The 27300-nt window shown below is 44.3% G+C and overlaps 1 protein-coding gene across 1 annotated transcript in view; it reads right to left on the bottom strand.

Annotated features, from left to right (window-relative positions):
* The window catches only part of VAV1 (vav guanine nucleotide exchange factor 1), a 203611-nt gene that overhangs the window by 159063 nt on the left and 17248 nt on the right, over positions 1-27300 (bottom strand). The window contains exon 2 of the mRNA XM_069759816.1: positions 3681-3797. Within this exon, the coding sequence (XP_069615917.1) occupies positions 3681-3797 (117 nt within the window). The remainder of the gene's footprint in view (positions 1-3680; positions 3798-27300) is intronic.

Below are 27300 nucleotides of genomic sequence, written 5' to 3'. Positions count from 1 at the left end.
GCACATGCCCAAGGAATATAGCATACACCTCTATACTGCACATGCCCAAGGAATACAGCATACACCTCTCTGTACTGCACATGCCCAAGGAATGCAGCATACACCTCTCTGTACTGCACATGCCCAAGGAATACAGCGTACACCTCTATAGTGCACATGCCCAAGGAATACAGCGTACACCTCTCTGTACAGCACATGCCCAAGGAATACAGCATACACCTCTCTGTACAGCACATGCCCAAGGAATACAGCGTACACCTCTATACTGCACATGCCCAAGGAATACAGCGTACACCTCTCTGTACAGCATATGCCCAAGGAATACAGCGTACACCTCTCTGTACAGCACATGCCCAAGGAATACAGCGTACATCTCTATACTGCACATGCCCAAGGAATACAGCGTACACCTCTCTGTACAGCACATGCCCAAGGAATACAGCATACACCTCTCTGTACTGCACATGCCCAAGGAATGCAGCATACACCTCTCTGTACTGCACATACCCAAGGAATACAACGTACACCTCTCTGTACAGCACATGCCCAAGGAATACAGCGTACACCTCTATACTGCACATGCCCAAGGAATACAGCGTACACCTCTCTGTACAGCACATGCCCAAGGAATACAGCATACACCTCTCTGTACTGCACATGCCCAAGGAATGCAGCATACACCTCTCTGTACAGCACATGCCCAAGGAATACAGCATACACCTCTATACTGCACATGCCCAAGGAATACAGCGTACACCTCTCTGTACTGCACATACCCAAGGAATACAGCATACACCTCTCTGTACAGCACATGCCCAAGGAATACAGCGTACACCTCTATACTGCACATGCCCAAGGAATACAGCGTACACCTCTCTGTACAGCACATGCCCAAGGAATACAGCGTACACCTCTCTGTACAGCACATGCCCAAGGAATACAGCGTACACCTCTATACTGCACATGCCCAAGGAATGCAGCATACACCTCCCTGTACTGCACATACCCAAGGAATACAGCGTACACCTCTCTGTACAGCACATGCCCAAGGAATACAGCGTACACCTCTATACTGCACATGCCCAAGGAATACAGCGTACACCTCTCTGTACAGCACATGCCCAAGGAATACAGCATACACCTCTCTGTACTGCACATGCCCAAGGAATGCAGCATACACCTCTCTGTACTGCACATACCCAAGGAATACAGCGTACACCTCTCTGTACAGCACATGCCCAAGGAATACAGCATACACCTCTATACTGCACATGCCCAAGAAATACAGCGTACACCTCTCTGTACTGCACATGCCCAAGGAATACAGCGTACACCTCTATACTGCACATGCCCAAGGAATACAGCGTACACCTCTCTGTACAGCACATGCCCAAGGAATACAGCATACACCTCTCTGTACTGCACATGCCCAAGGAATGCAGCATACACCTCTCTGTACAGCACATGCCCAAGGAATACAGCGTACACCTCTATACTGCACATGCCCAAGGAATACAGCATACACCTCTCTGTACTGCACATGCCCAAGGAATGCAGCATACACCTCTCTGTACAGCACATGCCCAAGGAATACAGCGTACACCTCTCTGTACAGCACATGCCCAAGGAATACAGCATACACCTCTCTGTACTGCACATACCCAAGGAATACAGCGTACACCTCTCTGTACAGCACATGCCCAAGGAATATAGCATACACCTCTCTGTACAGCACATGCCCAAGGAATATAGCATACACCTCTCTGTACAGCACATGCCCAAGAAATACAGTATACACCTCTCTGTACTGCACATGCCCAAGGAATGCAGCATACACCTCTCTGTACTGCACATACCCAAGGAATACAGCGTACACCTCTCTGTACAGCACATGCCCAAGGAATACAGCGTACACCTCTCTGTACAGCACATGCCCAAGGAATACAGCATACACCTCTCTGTACTGCACATGCCCAAGGAATGCAGCATACACCTCTCTGTACTGCACATACCCAAGGAATACAGCGTACACCTCTCTGTACAGCACATGCCCAAGGAATACAGCGTACACCTCTCTGTACAGCACATGCCCAAGGAAAACAGCATACACCTCTATACTGCACATGCCCAAGGAATACAGCGTACACCTCTCTGTACTGCACATACCCAAGGAATACAGCGTACACCTCTCTGTACTGCACATGCCCAAGGAATACAGCGTACACCTCTATACTGCACATGCCCAAGGAATACAGCGTACACCTCTCTGTACTGCACATGCCCAAGGAATGCAGCATACACCTCTCTGTACAGCACATGCCCAAGGAATACAGCATACACCTCTCTGTACAGCACATGCCCAAGGAATACAGCACACACCTCTCTGTGCTGCACATGCCCAAGGAATGCAGCATACACCTCTCTGTACTGCACATGCCCAAGGAATATAGCATACACCTTTCTGTACTGCACATGCCCAAGAATTAATTTCAGCGTACACCTCTCTGTACTGCACATACCGAAGAATTAATTTCAGCGTATACCTCTGTACTGCACATGCCCAAGGAATACAGCGTACACCTCTCTGTACTGCACATACCCAAGGAATACAGTGTACACCTCTCTGTACTGCACATACCCAAGAATTAATTTCAGCATACACCTCTGTACTGCACATGCCCAAGGAATACAGCGTACACCTCTCTGTACTGCACATACCCAAGGAATACAGTGTACACCTCTCTGTACTGCACATGCCCAAGAATTAATTTCAGCATACACCTCTGTACTGCACATGCCCAAGGAATACAGCGCACACCTCTCTGTACTGCACATGCCCAAGGAATATAGCGTACACGTCTCTGTACAGCACATACCCAAGAATTAATTTCAGCGTACACCTCTGTACTGCACATGCCCAAGGAATACAGCGCACACCTCTCTGTACTGCACGTGCCCAAGGAATACAGCAGTACACCTCTCTGTACTACAACGCTTTGCCAAGATTTGAAAGAAGCTTGTGGTGACTACAGTAGATGTAGGGAGTGTCCAATCAGAGTTGGACACTTTTCCGTACATTGTCAACACCCAATTGATACTTCACGGGTCATAAGTATACTGCTTCGCCGATTTTTTAAAAACATTTTATTGATTTTAGAGAAAACTGACAGAAGTGTGTTTGGAAAGATTGTCAGGTAATGTAATAATTAGTGATGAGCTCGGGTGTCCTCCAAGTATTTTTTAGTGCTCTGAGATTTAGTTTTCATCGCCGCAGCTGAATGATTTACATCTGTTAGCCAGCATAAGTACATGTGGGGGTTGCCTGGTTACTAGGGAATCCCCACATGTAATCAAGCTGGCTAACAGATGTAAATCATTCAGCTGAGGTGATGAAAACTAAATCTCCAAGCACTAAAAAATACTCAGAGGTCACCCGAGCGTGCTCGGGAAATCTCGAGTAACGAGTATATTCGCTCATCACTAGTAATGTGGCATGGTGGCCATGGTAAACCACCCTGACAGGTTCCATTTAAATAGATTTACAAGCTTCGCATTCAACAAGTGTAGATTTTCCTTTTTATGATGGTTTTGAAATACGGATCAATACAGTCATTGAGAGAGAACAAAGTATAATAAGACACTAATCTACTATTTACAGGTAATAAATACAAAGTATATACCTTTCCAAAATCTCTGACATCAAACAGGTCAAATGCTTCAAAGAGGTCGGCTCGGCGCATCCCAAATTTCTCAATGCAGTTTGAAAGGAAGGTCCGAATATTCTTTAAGCAAAGAAACTGGAAGAAATTAAAATCATTATTATCTCACTAATTTCTTATCACCTTATCAATCGAACATACCAGATCCTTATCTTTCCCGATCTCATCTGTTAAGCGGAGCGTTGGGAGGTCCCAATACACACTATTCTGTAGGCTGAGCCTGTCAATATTGGCTGATTTGGGTCATGTTAGTCTAATATGTATGGAAGTCTTTAATTTGGTGAAAACAGAACTCTTTACACCAAGAATCATTGGGGGTTACTGCATCTAAAAGAGATAATTATAATCTACTGAATCCACCCTCCTTTATATAACACATTAAATATAAATATATATATATACAGTACAGACCAAAAGTTTGGACACACCTCATTTAAAGATTTTTCTGTATTTTCATGACTATGAAAATTGTACATTCGCACTGAAGGCATCAAAACTATGAATTAACACATGTGGAATTATATACTTAACAAAAAAGTGTGAAACAACTGAAATTATGTCTTATATTCTAGGTTCTTCAAAGTAGCCACCTTTTGCTTTGATGAGTGATTTGCACGCTCTTGGCATTCTCTTGATGAGCTTCAAGAGGTAGTCACTGGGAATAGTTTTCACTTCACAGGAACAGGAGCACTGCCAGAGCCCTGCAAAATGACCTCCAGCAGGCCACAAATGTGCATGTGTCTGCACAAACGGTTAGAAACGGACTCCATGAGGATGGTCTGAGTGCCCGACGTCCATAGATGGGGGTTGTGCTCACAGCCCAACACCGTGCAGGACGCTTGGCATTTGCCACAGAACACCAGGATTGGCAAATTCACCACTGGCGCCCCGTGCTCTTCACAGAAGAAAGCAGGTTCACACTGAGCACATGTGACAGACGTGACAGAGTCTGGAGACGCCGTGGAGAGCAATCTGCTCAATAATTTTGACTTGTCTGAACTTAGTTTGATTGACATTAGTGGTGCTGATTTCCAAGAACAAAACATGAATGAGAAGAAGAGGACAGGACTGTCTGTTCTGGACAGTTTATGGGAGTGCTGAGGAACAAGGGACAAAAGCCTCTTCCTAAAAGAAGCTCTCATAATAAAATGGCACTGTGTGCCATAGCTGAGCAGTGGCGTGGAGAGTGCAATAAAAAACAGTCCTATGTTCTGTACAAAATATGTGATGTAGCCTCTTGGAGTTCTGTTGTATGAGACATTACCCAGCGACTTTTTATGATAACTGCATTCATTGCACTGGTTCCTTATCCAATTGAAGAAAATCTATACCGAGTATTAAAGCGCCAGAGTGAACTTCTGTTCAGCAAACACTGAAAGCAGTGTACATGTTTGCATACTACTTTAATTATAACAATGGTAGATATGTACTCTGGAGCTTCCTTTTTTTTAAAGAACATATTTACATGAACCTCATATGTAGAAATCATCTATATTTGCCTATTACTAGTCTTACTTTAGGCTTATTTGTCATGTGCAGCCAAAATACAGTTTTTCAGATCATTTATTCAACTAATGAAACTTGTAGAAATCTTGTCATCGTTGTACAAATTCTCCTAAAAGTCACCATGGAGCCCTAGAATTAAAGTCGCCTGTCAATCAAACTGCTGGGCCATGCTTACAGACATCGCTCACAGTATAGTGTGTGGTGTGGTGAGCGGTGACTGAAGCCACTCCATAAACATTCCCATGACTGAAAGCCGGAGGCTCCTGGGAGGAAATACGTTCATTTTCTCCCAGTATCCGCACTTTCAGCAAGGCGGCTGGAAGCATTGTAGTGCTATTTCCCTTAGCATAACCCTAAATCTGCAGGGAAATAGCATTTTCTAAGGCTACAGGTTCCTTTAATGTACAAAGAAATTAACAAAAGTAAAAAGTCTGCTAAACTAAAGACACCTGAAGATGTCTGCATTCTGGTAGTAATAGTATTAAAAAAACAAAATTAAGAATTTACCAAAAATTTTAATTTCACTGAGATCCGTGAAAGGAAAACTTAATTAAGTCTACGTCTACTTATTGCTAACTAAGGTTTGCAAGAAGAACAAGTTGGAAGGAAAGAAATCAGACAAAAAACAGATTATTTGTAGTTCCCACAGAGATACATGGGTCTATTAGGGAGCTGTAGGCATAAAATGGGGATTTTAAACAATCATGTTCTAGAAAGGAGTCTTGTTACCTGCCTTACATATGACCTAAGAAATCTATATAGCTCAGAAAATAATTTAAGGCCCAACTCATTTTGGCCTATTAACGTGCATCAAAAGACAAAGACTATCTGTATACAAGTTGATCAGCGTTTATTTACTGCTAATTTTCTGCCGATGGTAATTTTTATGCCAGCATCAACAACCAGATCAGCAGAAGAATGAGTTGTTGTAAGGTGAAAAAAAAAATTGCCCAAATAAGATTAAATTCTAATAATATTCTGTCCTAAAACGAAGAGTTTTACCCACAAGTGTAAGCAACCTTTTAACTGTCAAGGAGTTTTTTTTAAGGTAGGTGTCATATCAAGAGGAAGATACATTATCAAAGAAAGGAGGAGGAAGTCAGAGTAGATAAAGAGATAATGTTCTTTGCCAAACATTTGGCATGATATATTTTTCAGAGTTCGTAACTGTAAGTTATACATGCTGAGTAGTGATGAGCGGAAGTGCTCGTTTCTCGAGTTTGCCTAGGGTGCTTGGGTGTGCACCGAGTATCGTGGGTGCTATAGTGACATGTTCGAGTCTCCACACCCGCATGTTTCACAGCTGTTAGCCAGCCACAAAGCATGCGGGGATTGATTGTGTTGGTCAGGCAATTCCCTCATGGTTTGTGGCTGTCCAACAGCCACGAAACATAAGTGAGCGAGGACTTGAACATGTCACTCGAGCACCTGCGATTCTCGGTGCACACCCAAGCACCCTAGGCAAACTCGAGTAACGAGAACTTCCGCTCATCACTAATGTGGAGTCCTTGAAGAACACTTTTTTTTCCCACCAATTGTCAGTATAGAGGTTTGTGGCCTATGTTACTTTGGAGTCTATGGAGTGATCTTGTGCTCATCTCAGCACAATATAAATTTACTTGACTGTAATATCCTTTCCAAAATATGAAGACTCCAATGACAAAATCTACTAAATTTAAGTTAAAATAATTTAGATGTTTAATTTTGACTATAATTAACCAAGCCCGCAGATGGCAGAAGATAAGGTAAAGAGGAATTTATGGATTTTTTTCTGAGCACAAAATTAATTTAACGGCAAATTTACGCAAATTTATAGTGACAGTGGTTTCTAGATCATATTACAGATGCAAAACTTGACCAGATGCTGTTTTGATCACAGGATCCGCAGTTGGGCTGGAACTGGCATCTGTAACACAAACTAAACCCTACTGGCATGATTAAAGCACACAGGTTCGATCTCTTTGGTTGGGAAAAACAACACTCGTTACAGAACGATTTTCCTGTCAAAACAACAGAGCCTATTACAACCCCTGACAAAAATTATGGAATCACCGGCCTTGGATGATGTTCATTCAGTTGTTTAATTTTGTAGAAAAAAAAAGCAGATCACAGACATGGCACAAAACTAAAGTCATTTCAAATGGCAACTTTCTGGCTTTAAGAAACACTAAAAGAAATCAAGAACAAAAAATCTGGTAGTCAGTAATGGTTACTTTTTTTTAACCAAGCATAGGGAAAAAATTATGCAATCACTCAATTCTGAGGAAAAAATTATGGAATCATGAAAAACAAAAACAAAAAAACACTCCAACACATCACTAGTATTTTGTTGCACCACCTCTGGCTTTTGTAACAGCTTGCAGTCTCTGAGGCATGGACTTAATGAGTGTCAAACAGTACTCTTCATCAATCTGGCACCAACTTTCTCTGATTGGGATGTGATCTGCTTTTTTTCTACAAAATTAAACAACTGAATGAACATCCTTCAAGGCCGTTGATTCCACAATTTTTGTCAGGGGTTGTATATGTCATTAGGCACCACTGGTGTCCATTGTGAGATGATCCAACTTTGCATTTTGGCTTCAGTTAATTTCAAAAAGCAGCACAAAGGCATAAATGTAACCTACATTTATAAAACAGGGAGCTTTGCAGATTTCTAATGTATGTACATTACATTTTTTTTTACTTGTTTTATTAAAGAATACAGTAACATGAAAAAGTACAGCATTACACTTACAACTCATATGACTTGCCATACAATTTACAGTGTGTGGATCCAGCTAAGGAAATACAAAAAAGACATCTATCAACAGATACAAAATAGAGGCTTACACTTTTTATACCCGTGCGTATAGAACAGACTCTCCACTTGTTAGAAACTAGGAGAGTAATTACTCAGAGCTTTGGCTAGAGCCGCCCCCGAGGACTGGGTGAGGGTGAATTTCACCACTTTTCACATACATTTTTGAGGGCAGACACTATTTTTGCATACAATATTGTCATTGAATACTTTATCACTATCTATATTTTTTCACTGAGAAATAGAAGATCTCTCTCCCATCCAGTGCCTAGGGACAGCTGCCTTCACCCTAAATAATTCTTCTCTGAGAAGGATCCTGACATAATGAGAGCATAATTCTTCATCTAGGATTCCAAATAAAACATATCTCAGCAACATAACCGATAGAGACTTCCACTAAATATGATAAAATGTTAACCACTTCTGAATCTCGTAGTTCCATAGAAGATGAACATATCATGAGAGATATTGCATTCTAGTAGTCTACCATAAATTCTATTTTAAATGCTTGTATGCTGGTAAATTGCATGGTTCCCTATTTTATGTAGTTCTTGAATACCCGAATAACTATCACAGTCATCAATTTTTCTGCTGGTCAAAGTGAAATACTATTTCCACTGTTGGTATGGCAAGGAATTTTAGCATTGCATTAGTTGTCTCCTGTTTGTGGTTGTGGATACAAAATCTTAAGGGTTTGGATCAGTATAGAATAGCGGCTGCGAGACATTTTTTTGTTTACAACACAGCACTCTCTAGGTATGGTGTTTATTTTCCAGGCATTTTTCCATAAGTTTTTCATAGGACTTGAAAGATTTCTTAAAAAAATGCATGTCAAATCTCCCTGAAAAAAGGGTTCCTCCAAAAATAGCTTGTAAAAAGATGTATGTGAAGGAAGCGTTAGGTTAATTCCCCACAATGAGTATTTGGTATCTTTTAACACCCTCCCTTTTGATGTGGGCTTCGGCACTGAGCTGACATCGTTTCTGGCACTTGTCAGCTGTTTTGAACAGCTGACATGCGCCTCTAACAGCCGCGGGTGGAATCGCTTAGAGATAGTCCAGAACGAATGAATCGTAGGGCTGAAGAGGTGTTATAAAGTGTTGTGCCCTATCCCACATGTTACAACCTGATGAACTTGAACTGTCCAGTAAATGGTTGCTTGCTGCATTTACCTTGGTGTCCCCTAAGTTGTGTGTGGCGGCTCCTGAAGATGGAGGTCTGGAGACAGTGGAGACCTGCGACCTACAATGAGTATAAAGTGCTTCACACCTGACAGCACACTGGGACAGTGTTTTTAGCTTTAAAATGGAAGAGCGTAACCAGACAGCAGCTCGGTCATGACTACCACTCTCGGCCACTTTAAAAATCAGCAGATAAAAAAAACTGCATCTGTTTTAGTGCGTAAAGGAAGCACAATAAATGCACTAAAAACTTGTGTAATACGCAAATTATATTATCAATAAAGGTTTAGCAAATCTGAGTAACAGTATCAGAAACAGATCATTTTTAATTAAAATATGATCTAACAAAAAGAGTAGAAAACCACGGTGAAAATACCATGATAAAATACAACCTCACAACCACACATCCCAATCCTAACCCATTTCTTCAACTTATCATGAACTTTTGGTATCTTCTCATCTGCTTTCAAACATGCCACTATTACATCAATCCTGAAGAAGCCATCCCTTAACCTGACCTCTACATCCAGACTCATATCACTGCTTATGTGTTTCAAAACTCCTCGAAAACCAAGTCTACACTACTTTCCCTCCCAGGTCTCATCTAACCGGCTCTTTGACAACATTCAATCTGGCTTCTACCCCTACCATTCCACTGAAACTGCTCTAAACCTAATTACCAATGACTTACTTACTGCCAAAGCTAACAAACATTTCCCTATACTCCTCCTTCTAGATCTGTCCTCTGCCTTCGACAGTTGACCACTCCCTCCTACTATAGATCCTGTCTTCCCTCTGTATCACAAACCTTTCCTTCTCCTGGATCTCCACTTACCTCTCTACACATTTGGTGTCTCCCACACTACGTCTTCATCCCATTATCTCAAGGCTGTGTCTTAAGACCCCTACTCTTCCATACCTTTGGTCTGAGACAAGTCAAATACCACCTATGTGCTGATGACATCCAGATCTACCTCTCTTGCCTAAAATACCAGCGTGTCAATCAGCCATATCCTCCTCATCATCACTCTTACTAAATCTCAACATAGATAAAACTGAATTCATCATCTTTCCTCCATCTCGCCTACCTTCCCTACTCACTCGATCAATCTATCACAATAAATGAGATCACGTGTTCCTCGTACCTGAAGTACGCTGTCTATGAGTAACCACCGACTCTGATCTTGTCCTTCAAACCACACATCCAAAGCTCTCACCACCTCTTGTCACCCCCAACTCAAAAATATTTCCAAAATCTGACTTTTCCTCAACCTACGAAAATACAATTGCATGCTCTCATTATCTCCCGCCTTGACTAATGCAATATCCTCCTCTGTGGCCTCCCTGCTAACAAACTTGCACCTCTCCAGTCTGTCGTTAAATATCTTGCACAACTAATCCACCTCTCTCCTCGCTACTCCTCCGTTCTTCCCCTCTGCAAATTCCTTCATTGGGTCCCAATTTCCCAAAGTATCCACTTCAAACTACTAACACTGACCTGCAAAGCATAATCTGTCTCCCTGTTATATCTCTGAACCAATCTCCAGATATCTTCCCACACGTAACCTCTGAGATGTTTTGTTTCTGCAGACCAGGATGATTGGGTGTCCTTTTTGCCGTTGGCTGAGTTCGCCCTTAATAATCGGGCCAGCTCGGCTACCTTGGTCTCTCCATTTTTCTGCAATTCTGGGTTCCATCCTCGTTTCTCTTCAGGACAGGTTGAGTCTTCGGACTGTCCTGGTGTGGATTCTGTGGTGGACAGGTTGCAGCAAATCTGGACTCAGGTAGTGGACAATTTGACCTTGTCCCAGGAGAAGGCTCAACTTTTCGCTAATCGCAGACGCCGTGTGGGTCCCCGACTTCGTGTTGGGGATCTGGTTTGGTTATCTTCTTGTCATATTCCTATGAAGGTTTCCTCTCCTAAATTTAAACCTCGTTTTATTGGTCCGTATAGGATTTCTGAGATTCTCAATCCTGTGTCTTTTCGTCTGACCCTCCCAGACTCCTTTTCCAAACATAATGTATTCCATAGGTCGTTGTTGCGGAGATACGTGGCACCTATGGTTCCATCTGTTGAGCCTCCTGCCCTGGTTTTGGTGGAGGGGGAATTGGAGTATATTGTGGAGAAAATTTTGGATTCTCGTGTTACTAGACGGAAACTCCAGTATCTGGTTAAATGGAAGGGTTATGCTCAGGAAGATAATTCCTGGGTTTTTGCCTCTGATGTCCATGCTCCAGATCTTGTTCGTGCCTTTCATGTGGCTCATCCTGGTCGGCCTGGGGGCTCTGGTGAGGGTTCGGTGACCCCTCCTCAAGGGGGGGGTACTGTTGTGAATTCTGTGGCTGAATTCACTCCTGTGGTCACAAGTGGTACTGCAGCTTCTGAGCTTCCTCTCTCAGGTGTTCTGGTGAGCTCGTTGGCTGCTTTGTTATTTAACTCCACCTGATTCTGTCTTCCTTGCTCCTTGTCAATGTTCCAGTGTTGGATCTGAGCTTCTGGATCTTTCCTGTGGCCTGCTGCTCTGCTTAGATAAGTACTTTTTGCTTTTGTTGCTACTTTTTCTGTCCAGCTTGTCATTTCGTTTTGCTGGAAGCTCTGAGACGCATAGGGTGTACCGCCGTGCCGTTAGTTCGGCACGGTGGGTCTTTTTGCCCCCTTTGCGTGGTTTTTTGCTTTAGGGTTTTTTGTAGACTGCAAAGTTCTCTTTGCTATCCTCGCTCTATCTAGAATATCGGGCCTCACTTGGCTGAATCTATTTCATCCCTACGTTTGTCTTTTCATCTTGCTAACAGTCATTATATGTGGGGGGCTGCCTTTTCCTTTGGGGTATTTCTCTGAGGCAAGTCAGGCTTGTTTTTCTATCTTCAGGCTAGTCAGCTCCTCAGGCTGTGCCGAGTTGCATAGGTAGTGTCAGGCGCAATCCACAGCTGCCTTTAGTTGTGTTTAGGTTAGGTTCAGGTATTGCGGTCTACAGAGATTCCACGTCTCAGAGCTCGTTCTATTGTTTTTGGGTTATTGTCAGATCACTGTATGTGCTCTGATTGCTGGCACACTGTGTCACTGGATTGCCTGCTGCTAGAACTCTGTGTGGCATTGACCTGGTCTCTAATCTGAGCTGCTGTTAACCTGCGATTTCTGAGGCTGGTGACTCGGATAAACTTATCCTCAGAAGAAGAGGTGACTCTTGGTCTTTCCTGAGGCGGTCCTCATGTGAGCCAGTTTCTTTGTAGCGCTTGATGGTTTTTTGCCATTGCATTGGGGACACTTTCAAAGTTTTCCCAATTTTTCGGACTGACTGACCTTCATTTCTTAAAGTAATGATGGCCACTCGTTTTTCTTTACTTAGCTGCTTTTTTTCTTGCCATAATACAAATTCTAACAGTCTATTCAGTAGGATTATCAGCTGTGTCTCCACCAGACTTCTGCACAACACAACTGATGGTCCCAACCCCAATTATAAGGCAAGAAATCCTACCTATTAAACCTGACACCTGTGAAGTGAAAACCATTTCCGGTGACTACCTCTTGAAGCTCATCAAGAGAATGCCAAGAGTGTGCAAAGCAGTCATCAAAGCAAAAAGTGGCTACTTTGAAGAACCTAGAATATCATTATTATTATTTATTATTATAGCACCATTTATTCTGTGGCGCTTTACATGTGAGGAGGGGTATACATAATAAAAACAAGTACAATAATCTAGAACAATGCAAGTCACAACTGGTACATGAGGAGAGAGGATCCTGCCCGCGAGGGCCCACAATCTACAAGTATAAGACATAATTTCAGTTGTTTCACACTTTTTTGTTAAGTATATAATTCCACATGTGTTAATTCATAGTTTTGATGCCTTCAGTGTGAATATACAATTTTCATAGTCATGAAATTACAGAAAAATCTTTAAATGAGGTGTGTCCTTACAAATATTAAAAACCAAACAAAAAAATGCTAAATTTGCACATTTGTGTGCATGTTGAAGAAAAATGTGCAATTTTTTGGGGGTGAAGGTTTGAATTTCCCTCTAAGTACCCAGTGTTTATTTTCAGTGCCACCACAACATTGTATGTTGCCTCAACAAATCTGCTTTAAAAGACTGGCCATCTGCAGAATTGAATTTGTTTTTATGGGTATCACTGAGAACTCTCTGCAGTTTATCAGACATGAAGAAATACAATTAAAGGTCTGAGTGCAAGGACAGTGGATGTCTCAATTCACATTCCTAATAATGATGATTAGTAAAGAAATATTCACATTCACTTATTATACATTTAACCTATATTTTACAAGGGATTTGAGTTTCTGATCCTGGGACAATTACGGTTGTTTAAGGAAATCTGTCACAAGGTTTCTACCACCCCATGTGATAGCAGAATGATGTAGAAACAGAGACCCTTACTCCAACATTGTAGTTTTCATGAAATCAAAGTTTTTCCTGTTGCAGATCTACCAATCCACTTTACAATTCTGCCTAAACCACTGATTGGCAGCTATCTGCCTATACACAGTGTACGCAGAAAGCGGCCAATCCGTAGTGGGAAGTGTGGTTGAACTACATGGCTGCATATTTACTAGCCCTCTAGTGATGTTCTCCTGCTGATAAAACTGTAATTGTATCAAGAATACAGCAAGCAGCCCAGGAAGTGACACCGGAATCAGGGTCTCTGTCTCTCCGTTATGCTACACTCATATTAGGTGGCAAAAACCTGGTGACAGATTCCCTTAAATCAATGTTGGCTCAACTACTGGCTCCTGCTGCAATCATCTTTAGGCCTTATTTAGACATCGATGATTATTGTCTGACAGGCATAGACTACAGTATAATAGGTACAAGTTCTAGCCATAAAAAGCACAGAGTTCATGAGAAAAAAAAAATGAACGTCTGAATGAGCCCTAACTTGTTCAGTTTTGCAACTGTTTTTTTTTTTAACCATTGCACTGATAACAAGAAATCTTAGGTCTTTTGCATAGATTGTGGCATGCTCTAGTACATTCTGTCTCGGGTAGGTGCCCTATAGATGCCTTTGTATAAATCATAGCCTTATTAGGACCCAGAGATAAGGCCTTACAGCATGTTCAAACATTTTTCTTTTTTTTATTACAACAATTTTGGTGCAGATTTTGCTCCAAAAGCCACATTAAAATACTTTCTATTCTCTTAGAATAGGCTTTCTGTTGATCAATGGAGAAAGGCACTATAACGCACACAAACAATACTGTGTTTTCCACAGTTTTTTTAGTGTGAAAAAAAACAAACCCATCAGTTCTTGTGGAGTTTCTGCTCAGAAAAAGGCTCAAAATTCAACCACTGAACTGAATAAAAGCAGAAATACGTATTAACAAAAACTGCTTCAAGTTTCTGAGGTCGATTGTCTGGCAGAAAAATCCTCCCCCCCAAAAAAAATTAGGTGACTATAAAGCCAATACTAATTAAAATGAGTTCCTTGTATTAGATTTTAGTCTGCGTTCACGCGGCCGATAGCAACAGATGTGCAGTTTATTCTGCTAAAGTGAAGTTTCCCTTTAAGATTAAAATATTGCGTAACAAGCCAGTAAAAGATGGCAGCGGCGTAGAGCTGCGGAGGTCTTTGGCAGAAATGTTCAAATGCAGCCATAGCTTCTTATATTCATGTAATGAGGAAACGTAGGGAATTAATACCACTGGCTGTATATATGCAAAATTCGTTGCAAAACACGTCTTTCTGGATTTTTTTTTACCTCTAGTCTCTTCACCTTTGAACTCAGGGTGTTTTCAGAAATAATGGATATTTTCTCATGGAACACTTCCAACAAGGCGTCATGCGACCTGTAAAATGACCTAGTTTCTTGTAAAACAGTCAAATTCGTGCTTCACTTCCCTGTTGCCCATTTCCTCATTTTCCACTAACAAGTTTAGAGAATCGGTAGATCTAGTTCTCAGATTAACACTCTGCGGCTGCCAATTACTTAAAGTTGTTGGTTTCCCTCACTAATGGATTAGGGGTCTAAAAGAGGTCGAATAAGGCGACAACTCACACAAACGTCCACCATAGCGGTTGATGAAGGTCGCAGGGTGATTAAATTCATTGCAGTTTTATATTAGTACGGATTCTGGACCACTCAGCAAACCAGACAGGAATTTCACTTTCATGGAGTTTCCAAGGTTACAAAAACGTGGCATCTTCTTGAAACAGAAGCATAGCTGTGGTCTGCAGGTTGTGTGTGGCATTACAGATTTACTTATGAGCCACAATACAAACCCAAACAACTACTAGTGTGGCACTATTTCTGGAAGTAGCAGCCATGTTTTTCTAACCCTACACAACCCTTTTAGGCTAGGTTCACACACATTCCTCTTGGAGATCTGGAGAATTTGGGCTATCAGGTTTGTTCAGCCCACTGGGCACAATTATCCCTTTGGCGAAAACCAGACCTAGGCTGTTTGGCTCTTGGTGGACACAAAGTGGGGAGCATGACAGGATCTCACTAAGGCCGGGGTCACACATGCGAGAAATACGTCCGAGTCTCGCATGGTAATACCCGCACCCGACACTCAGGAGCGGAGTGTGCGACTCCATGTATTGCTATGCGGCCGCACGCTCTGCTCTGGGGTGCAGGCGGCAGGGCCGGGGATTACCATGCGAGACTCGGACGTATTTCTCGCATGTGTGATCCCGGCCTAAGCTTTGGAGTAGGAAGGGCATAATCCAACACCCTTGTTCTGATCTTCTGGCTCAAACATTTGTTGGGGGCCCTCCTGTTAGACTGGGTTTGATAGGCAATGCATAATTGTACTTCTGTGTGGCGGCACTTCTTGGCATTTGAGTTAAGAAGGTCATTTTCTTGGGTCTTAATAGAGCTAAAGCCCCTTAAAATAATGGGTTATGGGTGGTAATGAGTGAACGTGCGCGCCACTACTCGCTCAAGTATCACTATGCTCGGTGCACTTGGGAATATTACTGGGATTATTCGGCGGGAGCTCGGATCTCCGCCCTGAAATTCTGGCGCTCTTTAGAGCACCAATGACAGTGCAGGGATTGTCAGCCATGCACTGTAATGCCGCAGCCATCTTTGTTGTGGTCGTGCAGTGATTGGCTGACCGCACAGCGTCATCAGATCTATAAAAGACCTGGCGCCGCTCTGCTCGCCGCATTCTTTTCTGGACTTAGCGAGTGTAGGGAGAGCTGCTGCTGAGATAGGGTCAGAATCGTCCTTTTAATAGTTAGTGTTGGTCTGCAACTGTTCAGTCCACAACTCCTGAGAAACCAACAGTCATTCTTAGGGCTAATTCAGGGGTCCCGAGATTTCAGCGCTAGGTATGCAGGGGAGTCTATATGCACATATCCACATCAGTGCAAGGCCTGCAAGCACTGTATGTGTGTACATAGCTCTCACTGCATACCTTCAAAAGCTCCATTACTGTCTTCTGCTGCTGCTTATTTAATATATATCTAGCTGCAGTTTTCTGTGGCTTTTTTCTTCTTCACCTCATACCTGCCCCTTTGATTCTGAAGCAATCCATAGCCCCCTTATTTTAACATTTATTTGCTTGTTCACGCTGCCTATTACAGCCAGGTTATTGAAATCTAAGAACGTGCAAATGAACCTTTTTTTTTTTTGTCCCAGACACCAGATGTGAGTGCGACAAAAAATTTTTTTTTCTTTTTGTGTCAAAGCCAACTTGTTGACACAATTTAGTTGTGCCCAAGAAAATCAAGGCCACATTTACATCAGTCTGTTGTCTGAGGCTGACGGCTGGTGTATTGGTGGTGAAAAAATCGTAGCATCGCAGGCAGAAGTTTCATAGTTCTGCCTGCTAGCCTAGTTCCACTATTTTTTTTTTTTATTAAAAATTTTTCACCCCTTCTCCCCCCCCCCAAAAAATAAAAAATTATACAGTCTGTTATGTCAGGCTGAGGCCTGTTGTATCTGTGGTGGAAAAATCGTAGCTTCGCAGGCACAAGTTTCATAGTTCTGTCTGCTAGCCTTGTTCCACTCTTTTTTTTCGTTATTTTCAAAATTCTCCAACCACCCCCCCCCCCCCAAAAAAAAAAAATTATACAGCCTGTTATGTCAGGCTGAGGCCTGTTGTATTTGCGGTGGAAAAATATTAGTTTCGCAGGCATACGCATCATAATTCTGTGTGCTAGCCTTGGTCTCTTTTTTTTTTTAAATTCACCCCCCAAAAAATAATTTATACAGTCTGTTATGTCAGGCTGAGGCCTGGTGTATCTGTTGTGGAAAAATCATAGCTTTGAAGGCATACTGATCAGGTATAATTTTGCTCCAAATAAATACATTTGTGCTGAGCTTTTGAAATAGTACAGTAGTCCATTTAAAATGGGCAAGGGACGGGGAAGTGGACGTGATGCTGATTGTGCATGCAGAGGACGAGGCTGTGGCCAAGCTGAAAGTGGGCCACAACAAAGACCCACATCTTCTCGCTCGACCTACCTGTCCCAGCTTCTAAGGGATCGCAGCACACCACTATTGAAGCCAGAGCAGTGTGAAGCGGTTGTTGGTTGGATAGCGGATAATGACTTCAGTCACTTAGCCACCACCACCACGTCTTCCACACAGTCAAGTCTGAGTAGCCATGAGTGTGGACCGCATATTCCTCACCCTGATCCTCCTTCCTCCCACCATGCCGAGTGTCCTGAGGCAATTGATCCCACACTTGGACACTCCGAAGAGCTGTTCAGTTTTCCCTTTCAAGATTCCGTACTCTCGGCCAGTCAACTTGAAGTGGGGCCAGATGAGATCAAATGCAGTGATGCCCAATGCTTTGACCAGCCACGGTCACACGAAGGCGATGGTGGGAAAGTATCACAAGAGGTGGACGATGATGAGACACAATTTCCAGAAAGTCAGGAGGAGCAGGGTGCAGATGTGGAAGATGAGGTGGTGGATGACATAGTGACTGACTCAACCTGGCAGGAGGACATGCAGAGCGAGGACAGCAGCACACATGGGGAAGGAGGCATATCACCCCAACAGGCAGGAAGCAGTGTGGTGGCCACAGACAGAAGGCGTGCATCCGCTCCCCGTAACAGCAACATGAGAGAAGTTGCCATTCCAACTGTTAGATCTTCCAGAGTCTGGTTATTTTTTAAAGACTCTGCCGATAACCCCAAACAGGCCATTTGTAGCACCTGCCATGTCCGCATCAGCAGGGGTAGCAAAACTACCAGCCTGACCACCACCAGCATGATCAGGCAATTGGCAACATAGCACCAGTCTGTGGGCCAACCCCCAGGCTCTAGGACCACTGTCTGCAGGGGACACCACTACTTCTTCCACTGTTTTGCGTAGAAACCAATCCCCAGTTCACCGTGCATGTGAAGATGCCTCTAGCCCTGCATCTGTTGTTGCCCACAGTCAAGCAGCACCATCATCAAGCTCATCCATGTCCTTGTCCCTGCACAGCCTTCAGTTGTCTATACCCCAGTCATTGAAAAGCAAGCGGAAAACCCAGCCAATGCCTCACAGGCCACAGTGCTCGAAATGTTGCCTTTTAGGCTCATTGTGACGGAAGCTTTCCGCAACCTGATGGCGGCGGCCGTCCCAAGGTACTCGGTCCTCAGTCCCCACCATTTCTCCCGGTGTGCCATACCGGCATTACACCAGCATGTGTCCCACACCATTACCCGTGCCCTCAACAATGTTGTTACTGGGAAAGTCCATCTAACCACAGACACTTGGACAAGTGCTTATGACCAGGGATGGCACATCTTACTGACGGCACACTGGGTTAACATAGTGGAAGCTGGGACCCAGTTGGACCTTGGGATGGAACACATCCTCCCCACGCTGAGGATTGCAGGCCCTACATCAATCAGGGTTGCCCCCACAGTCTACAGCTCCTGCACCTCCTCCTCCTCTTCAGCCTCCATCTCTGAAATCAACACATCAGTCAGAAGCTGGAAGCACTGCCTCAGCCAAGCAGCAACAAGCTGTGCTGAAGCTGATCTGCATAGGTTACAAACCGCACAATGCAGAAGAGTTGTGGACAGTGCTGAAAGAGCAGTCAGATATTTGGATGACACCGCTGATCCTACAGCCAGGCATGGTCGTATGTGACAATGGCCGGGACCTGGTGGCTGCTCTGAGGCAAGGTGAGCTCACACATGTACATTGCTTGGCCCATTTGCTTAACCTCGTTGTTCAACATTTTCTGAAAAGCTACCCGGAGCTGCCGGATCTGCTAGTGAAAGTACGCCGTCTGTCTGCCCATTTTAGAAAGTCAGCTACAGCTTCAGCCACCCTTGCTGTGCTTCTGCAGTGTATGCAGCTTCCGGCTCACCGACTGGTGTGTGATGTCCCCACGTGCTGGAACTCTATGCTGCATATGTTGGAAAGGATTTGTGAGCAGAAGAGGGTAGTTGTTGACTACCAACATCAACAAGGCCATCGATATTCAGTTCAGACTCTACACAAGACCTCAGGAGTGGACATGGATGTTAGACATATGTACCATCCTACAAAACTTTTGAGGACTGCAGCAAGATGGTGAGCGGCGATGACGCGATAATTAGCGTCACCATCCCACTTCTCAGCATTCTGAAAAAATCTCACAATTAAAGAGGATGCATTGTAGGCAGAGCATGAGGACATGGATCAAGGAACCATAGAGGGGGATTACACTCAGCCCAGCCTCATGTCTTCCCAATGTGGATTGGTAGGCAATGAGGAGGAGGAAGAACAGGAGCTACTTTCATGCGCTATAGACGGTACTACAAGCACAGCTGTCATACTGTCTGTTCAGCGGGGATGGCCTGAGGACAGGAAGGAAGATGAGGATAGCATGGTCAGTCGTCCTCTTGGTGAGGACACAGAAGTCTTGCCTGTTAGCAGTCTGGCATGCATGGCTGACTTTGTTGCGCTGCGTTTCACATGACCCTCGCATTACATTACATTTCTCACCGCCACACAATAAGAGAAAAAAGAATGAATCTACCTGTGGCAACACATTTTTGTCTCCCAAATCATAACATTATGGACATTAAATTACTTGTGTTAAAAGGTAGCGTAAAACCTCAGAGAGACAGAAGAGTCTGGGAATATAAACTGGTGACAACCTTTGACAGTCTTAATGCAGGAATGAATGTGTCGCACGGATTTATGTCTTTTTACATCAACTAAGGAACTTGTCCCTCAGACTATGAGGGGTGATCACAACAGAGACCCTAATCAGAGGACAATAAAACAATCCTTATCTAAGAACTGGCCCAATATTTATGGACACAACTGTTTATCACTCATGGTAATTCTGCTTCATGTCACCGGTCTTATCCATGGTTTTTCCTGTTTTTTTTCTTCTGTGCTATGTTGTGCATATATATATGTGATTCTTCAGAATTTCTTTTAGTCTTTGCCTGATGAAGAGACCTGTGTAGTCTCGAAAGCTTGCAATTTGTTACCATCTTTTCAGTAAGCCATTAAAAGGTATCAACCACTGAGGACTCTCAATTCTAAATATTTTTCTATCTCCTGGCTAACACGGTACCAAGATATATATCTTTCCTGTACCTCACATTACAAAAATTTTTGGTTACACTCATTACTGGTTGGTGACACTTCTAGACGCACGCTACAAGGAGAACTTTCAATCTTTTCTGCCAGAGGCAGAGAGGTATACTACAATGTTGCAGTACCAGAGGGCCCTTGTAGCGGAATTATTTAGAAAATTCCCATGTGAGAACGCTGGCAGCAGACGTCAGAGTTTGTTGTACAACGAAGGAGTCCAAGTGAGAGAGACAGAAGTACAATCCAGCTCAGGCCGGGGAACAATGACAAAGTTCTGGGACAGTTTTCTCAGACCCTCCCATCGTGCTGGGACCGAGGCAAGGGGTGCTTTCACAAGAAGTGCAATGTTTAGGAAGATGCTGAGGGAGTACCTTGCAGATCGTACAAACGTCCTCCGGGATTCCTCTGTGCCTTTTAATTATTGGGTATCCAAGCTGGATACGTGGCATGAACTGGGTCTCTACGCCTTGGAGGTCCTGGCCTACCCTGCTGCTAGCGTTCTGTCAGAGCGGGTTTTTAGTGCCGCTGGTGGAATTATAACAGATAAGCGCATGCGCCTGTCAACTGAAAATGCTGACAGGCTGACTCTTAAAAATGAATAAGGGCTGGATTGGGAAAGACTTCTGTACACCAAGTGAAAATAGCGAAACCTAACCTCTAATTTACTTTTTTGGGGGAGGTGTATTCTCATGCACCGCTTCACAACCACACATGGGTATACAATTCCAGATTTGGTCTGTTTGTTGTTATCCTCCTCCTCATGATCCACAACCAGTAGAACACCAGGGTGAACGGATTCCGTGATGCCAAAGTCACAATTGTTTTGTGCAAGGGTGTTTTTATGATGCCCGTTACTAATTGGAAACCAACACAAATGTTACTCCCACAGGGGGAAATGTCATAAAAAAGAGATGTACATCTATTATTCCCATTTATTCTTATATTTTCCATTTTCCCTATCTTTAGCCAGTCCTCTAATGAGGTATACCTCTACAATAAAAAATTATTCAAAGACTTTTATATTTTTATTTATAGCCCTGTCTCTGAGCTGTTGCTAGGGACAAACATATCTCGTTGGACACCTTCTGGCTTCAAATCTATGAACCTGTGCGCCCCTCCCTTATTTACTTTCATCGGTGGATTCACATTTTTTATTTCATTCAGATTTATCTTTATGTCTCCTCTTTCTCCACCACTAGATCACCAGGCTTAACGTCTTCTGTACTGCTAAAGACAGTCAATTTTTTGGCAAGGGTGTCTATGATGCCCATAGTATATTTTTTAAAAATGTACCCCCCATGGGGAAATGTTTGTCAGTCCATACACTTAGTGTATGGGAATTACATGTGTAGGAGACCCGCTCCTTTTCATTGGGCCTAGTTTTTAATGAGGCCTTCAGCAATGTCTCCTCATTCTCCACCCCTAGATCACCAGGCTTAACGTCTTCTGTGCTGCTACAGACAGTCAATTTTTTGGCAAGGGTGTCTATGATGCCCATAGTATATTTTTTTAAAATTTACCCCCCAAGGGGAAATGTTTGTCAGCCCATACAGTGTATGGGAATTACATGTCTAGGAGACCCGCTCGTTTAAATTGGGCCTAGTTTTTAATGAGGCCTTCCTCCACCTCTCATCATTTTCCACTACTAGATCACCAGGGTTCATGTGCTCCGTGCTGCTACAGTCAATTTTTTGGCAAGGGTGTCTGTGATCCCAATTAAATTTTTTTTTACAAATGTATCCCCCATGGGGAAATGTTTGTCAGCCCATACACTTAGTGTATGGGCATTACAAGTCTAGGAGACATGCTCCTTAACAATGGGCCTAGTTCTTAATAATGACTTCCTCCAAATATCATCATTCTCCGCCACTAGAACACCATGGTGAACATGTTCTGTGCTAGTACAGCCATTCAATTTTTGGCCAAGGGCGTCTATATGATCCCCATAATTTTTTAAATATGTAACCCCCATGAGGAAATGTTTGTCAGCCCATACACTTAAGTGTATGGGCATTACAAGTCTAGAAGACACACTCCTTTGTAATGTGACCATTTTTTTATGAGGCCCTCCTCCATGTTTCTTCTAAAGGGGGTTGGGGTGTGCGCAAATTTGGGTCAAGGCGGAACTTGCGTTCAATGCATAAGGAAACAGTATGGCAGGACCAACTGAAGAATGTGAAGTGGGGTTTCCTGTGGCCATCCAGTACCTGGGTTCAAAGGCTTATTGGGGTGCATATGACTTGATAGCAGGGAAGGCCTTGCATTCAATGCAACATTTCTTCAGGAGGCCCTCCTGTACCTCTCGTGAAAGGGGTAGTGGGGTGCGTCGTAATTCTTGGCAGACAAGGCACTCACTGCATAGGCAATAACAGCTTAGGAGACCCACTGTTTAATAATGGCCCTTTGAGAATATTAATGCTGCCCGATGCCCCTCTAAAAATAGGCTTTGTGACTTTAAGAGTCCCTCCTTCATAAATGAAACAAGATGTGTCTCCTTATGTGTCACACACCACATGGCCAGCTAGGGTTGTTAAATGTTACAATGACATTTCACAGTGAATGCATTTGTATTGGTTTAAAGCAATGTTAAAGTTGAAAAACACAAAAAACGCTGCATGTGAACATAGCCCAAGTGGTGGAGGAACATTTTGGTCTGGGGTTAATTATTTTGCCTCATATACAAGTCATTACCCTGGAAAGGATGTACCTTAACATATTTCCCAGCAAAATCCATTTTGGTTTCATTTTTGTATGTTTTTTGGTGCACGTGTAAAAATAGCGTGAAACTCTGACAACATTGCTTACAGCTGTGACATTGGAGTCAGAAATGCTTCCAGGGGAAATCCCCATGATGTTCCTGTGTCATTTGAGCAGTGTTTCCATCATTTTCAAGCGTTTTTAGACCTTAAAAGGACCCCCAGGGGGGATCGTGGTAAAAATACTCGGGTTTCCCATAGACTTGCATTGGGCTCGTTGCTCCAGGCGAGTACCCGAGTATTCCAATCTGCTCGACCGGAGCAACCGAGCACTTTAGTTCTCGCTCCTCACTAGTTATGGGTCTAAAAGAGGTCACATAAGGTGACTATTCCCATAGACATCCACCATAGTAACTGGAGAAGGTCGCAGGGTAACAAATTTCATTCAAGTTCTATATTAGTACTGATTCTAGACCATTTGGCAAATAATCCGGACAGAAACTTCACTTTTATTGAGTTTCCAACGTTACAAAAACATGACATTTACTAGAAAACAGCAGCATGGCTGAGGACTGAAAGTTGTGTGTGGAATTCGAGATTTACTTATGAGCCACGATATAAACTCAAAGTAGTACTAGTCTGGCACTATTTCTGGAAGAAAGCCATATTTTCCTAGCCCTACACAACCATTTTAGGTTATGTTCACACACATAACAGCGCTCTCCAATGAGCAACCCTCTGGGCTTTCCGTCAGAATCCCTGAAAAACAGGATTCTGACAGCAACTCACTATTATGAGGCTAATGGTGTACAGTAATTGTGTACACTGTCTGACCTCCTTTGTGTTGGTATTCATCATTTTCAGACATACACAAAAACGTGGTAGACAATGTTTTTTGCATGTCTGAAAAAGACTGACTAGATGCCAGACAGTGTCCAAAGTGATTCCTGTTGCATCACAATAGTGAATGACTTGGTCAGAATCCTGTTTTTCGGAAATTTTAATAGTAACCCCAACATAGTGTTTAAGGACAAAGAAATGTAGGTGTGACGCTACCCTTAACTGCTAGTTGGCCAATATGCTTTATTGTAGACAGTGTCTCACTCAATCAACCAAAGCCAACTGTCCCAGAAGCGATGACCCTGGAGTGCCAGAAGAGTAGTGACAATTTGCTTCGACTTCACTTTCACACATTTAAAGTGGTATTCTCCAGATTGGAAGTTAAATCGCTGGCGGTCTGACTGCTGGGACCCCCACTGTGGGGAGCATGACATGATCTCACTAAGGCTACGTTCAGATTAGCGTTGCGCGCCGCTGCGTCAGCGACGCAACGCACGACGCACAAAAAAACGCGTGCAAACGCACGCAAAAACGCTGCATTTTGCGACACGTGCGTCGTTTTTTGACGAAAATCGGACGCAAGAAAAATGCAACTTGTTGCATTTTCTTGCATCCGACGCTAGCGTCAAAAACGACGCACGTGTCGGAAAACGCAACAAGAAAAACGCATGCGTCCCCCATGTTAAACATAGGGGCGCATGACGCGTGCGTCGCCGCTGCGTCGCCCGACGCAGCGTCGGGAAACGCTAATCTGAACGTAGCCTAAACTTTGGAGAAGGAAGGCCATGATGCAACACCCTTGTTGTAATCTTCTGGTCCTAAAGCCCCTTTCACACATCAGTTTTTTGCCATCAGTCACAAATCCGTGGAATTTAGAAAAAAACGGATCTGGTGACTGATGCCGCTGGATCCGTTTTTTCTCATAGTCCTGTATTAGCGACGGATAGCCTCACATTTCATCAGTCGTTCGCCGGATCCGTCAAAAATTGTTTGGCGGGGGCGTGGCCTAGCAGGAGATGTGAGAGGACGCTTGCCGGACCTCTCCCGCTGCCCGAACGGAGACTTAGTGGATACTAAAGGCGCCGCCGAACGCCAAACACCGGAGGAGAAGCCCCTGAGTAGCCGGGGAGCAGGGAGAGTAAAACGCGCGCAGCAGGAGCCGAAAAATGACGCGCAAAAGGCAGAAAGAAGCCGGGGTGGCTGGCTGCACGCGCTCCCAAGATGGCGCCGACAGCGCAGCAGAGGAGGCGGCAAAGGCAGGCACTGCTTACCAGAAGCGGCTAGAAATACTAGCAAAGCTGGAGCAGTTCGCCAGAACAGAGGAGGCAGGATGGATAATGCAAGGAGCTGAAGGAGAGGTGACAGGAGGAGCGGTGGACTCAGTGGAGCAGACGGGTGAGCAGGCTGGGGCACAGAGGGAGGTGGTGGAGAGTGAATCCTGCATAGCACCCACCATAACACCAGCCATAAGAAATGCCCCACTGGATAAAGGGGCTGGGCTGGCCCTGGATTGTGCAGCACAGCTGGGAACTGTATGTACTGATGAGGCTGCGGAGCCGACCCTGAGGGACATTTTCTCTGCTATATTGTCTTGCAAGACTGCTTTAACAACCCTAACTGCTCAGGTGGATGGCCTGAAGGGGGAGGTCTCCTCGTTTCGCTCAGCCATGCACAAAATGGAGGGGAGAGTTGAACTGTTAGAGGAACGTGTAGGGGGAGCGGAGGACCAAATTGCTGAAATGACTAAAAGGGAGAAAAAATACATCCAGCGCATTTCAGAGTTGGAGCTTAAAACTGACGATCTGGAGAACCGCTCACGTAGAAATAACTTGAGAATTGTTGGTGTGCCTGAAAAGGCAGAAGGAAACAACCCCACGGAATTCATTGAGACATGGTTGAAAACTAAGGTGGGAGGAGATAGTCTCACTAAATTATTCGCGGTTGAAAGAGCGCACAGGGTGCCGTCCAGACCTCTGCCCCCTGGATCCCCTCCAAGGACCTTTCTGGCTAAAATCCTGAACTATAGAGACCGAGATATTCTGATGAGGAAGGCCAGGAATATGGAGGAATTAACCATCGATGGCAACCGAGTATCTATCTATCCTGACTATTCCACAATTGTGCAGAGGCTTAGGATGAAGTTTGGAGAGGCTAAAAGACGTCTGCGTGAACTGGGCCTGGCTTATTCTATGCTGTATCCGGCAAAACTACGCGTGGTGGCTATGGACAAGGTCCACTTTTTCCAGAGCCCCGAGGAAGTGTCACACTGGTTGGATCTGAACGCGAAGCGTATTGGAGCGGAAAAGAACCGCTGAGGAGGATCAGGAGTGATTTTCTGTCTAAAGTGTTCATCTGACAGAATTAACTGAGTTACGGGTTCACTGTGACAGAATACTGGAGTAACTTGTTTTGAAGGACTATTGCGCTATGGTTGTGTTCGGCGGCGCAACTGTTTTTACATTATGTTTCGGATGGGCGGGGGGAGGGGAACGACTGTTGGATAGTGGGAAATTTATTGTGGGTGAGTGTCAGCTTTTAAGTCACTGGTAGGAGTGTTAGTACGTTCCCCCTTTTTCTCATATAGAGAGGGAGTAGGAGCAGGGCCGGCGTCAGCACCCGGCGCACCCGGGCAAATGCCGGGGCCCTGGCAAAACGGGGGGCCCATTGGTAGTATCGTTCGTATGTGTACACACTCGTCGGTCAGCGGCCGCCAGCGCGCGTCACTCACTACATGCCGACCACGTCCCCCGGCGGCGCCTTGGCTGCAGGGGGCCGGCTGCCGGGGCACAGTCAGCTGTGTCTCTGAGGACTGAGTCACTGAGGCCATTTCGCTGGCGCTGCGCAGCTGCAATACTCACCGCCGCCCGGCCCTCACCATTGGATAGAGAAGAGAGAAGACACTTCCGGTTCCGGGTCGCGACGCTGGCTGGGTCATCTCTCCTCCTTACATCCGGTCGGCGGGCGGAGAGGACAGAGAGATAGAGAGCTGCGGTTCGGAGTTGGACCGTCCGCGGTCCGCGCCGCTGAAGCCTCCCTTCCCATTCCAGGCACAGGCAG

This window comes from Ranitomeya imitator, chromosome 3, assembly GCF_032444005.1.
Source record: "Ranitomeya imitator isolate aRanImi1 chromosome 3, aRanImi1.pri, whole genome shotgun sequence".
Classification (NCBI taxonomy): Eukaryota; Metazoa; Chordata; class Amphibia; order Anura; family Dendrobatidae; genus Ranitomeya; species Ranitomeya imitator.
This window is presented reverse-complemented; position numbering and strand designations above follow the sequence as displayed.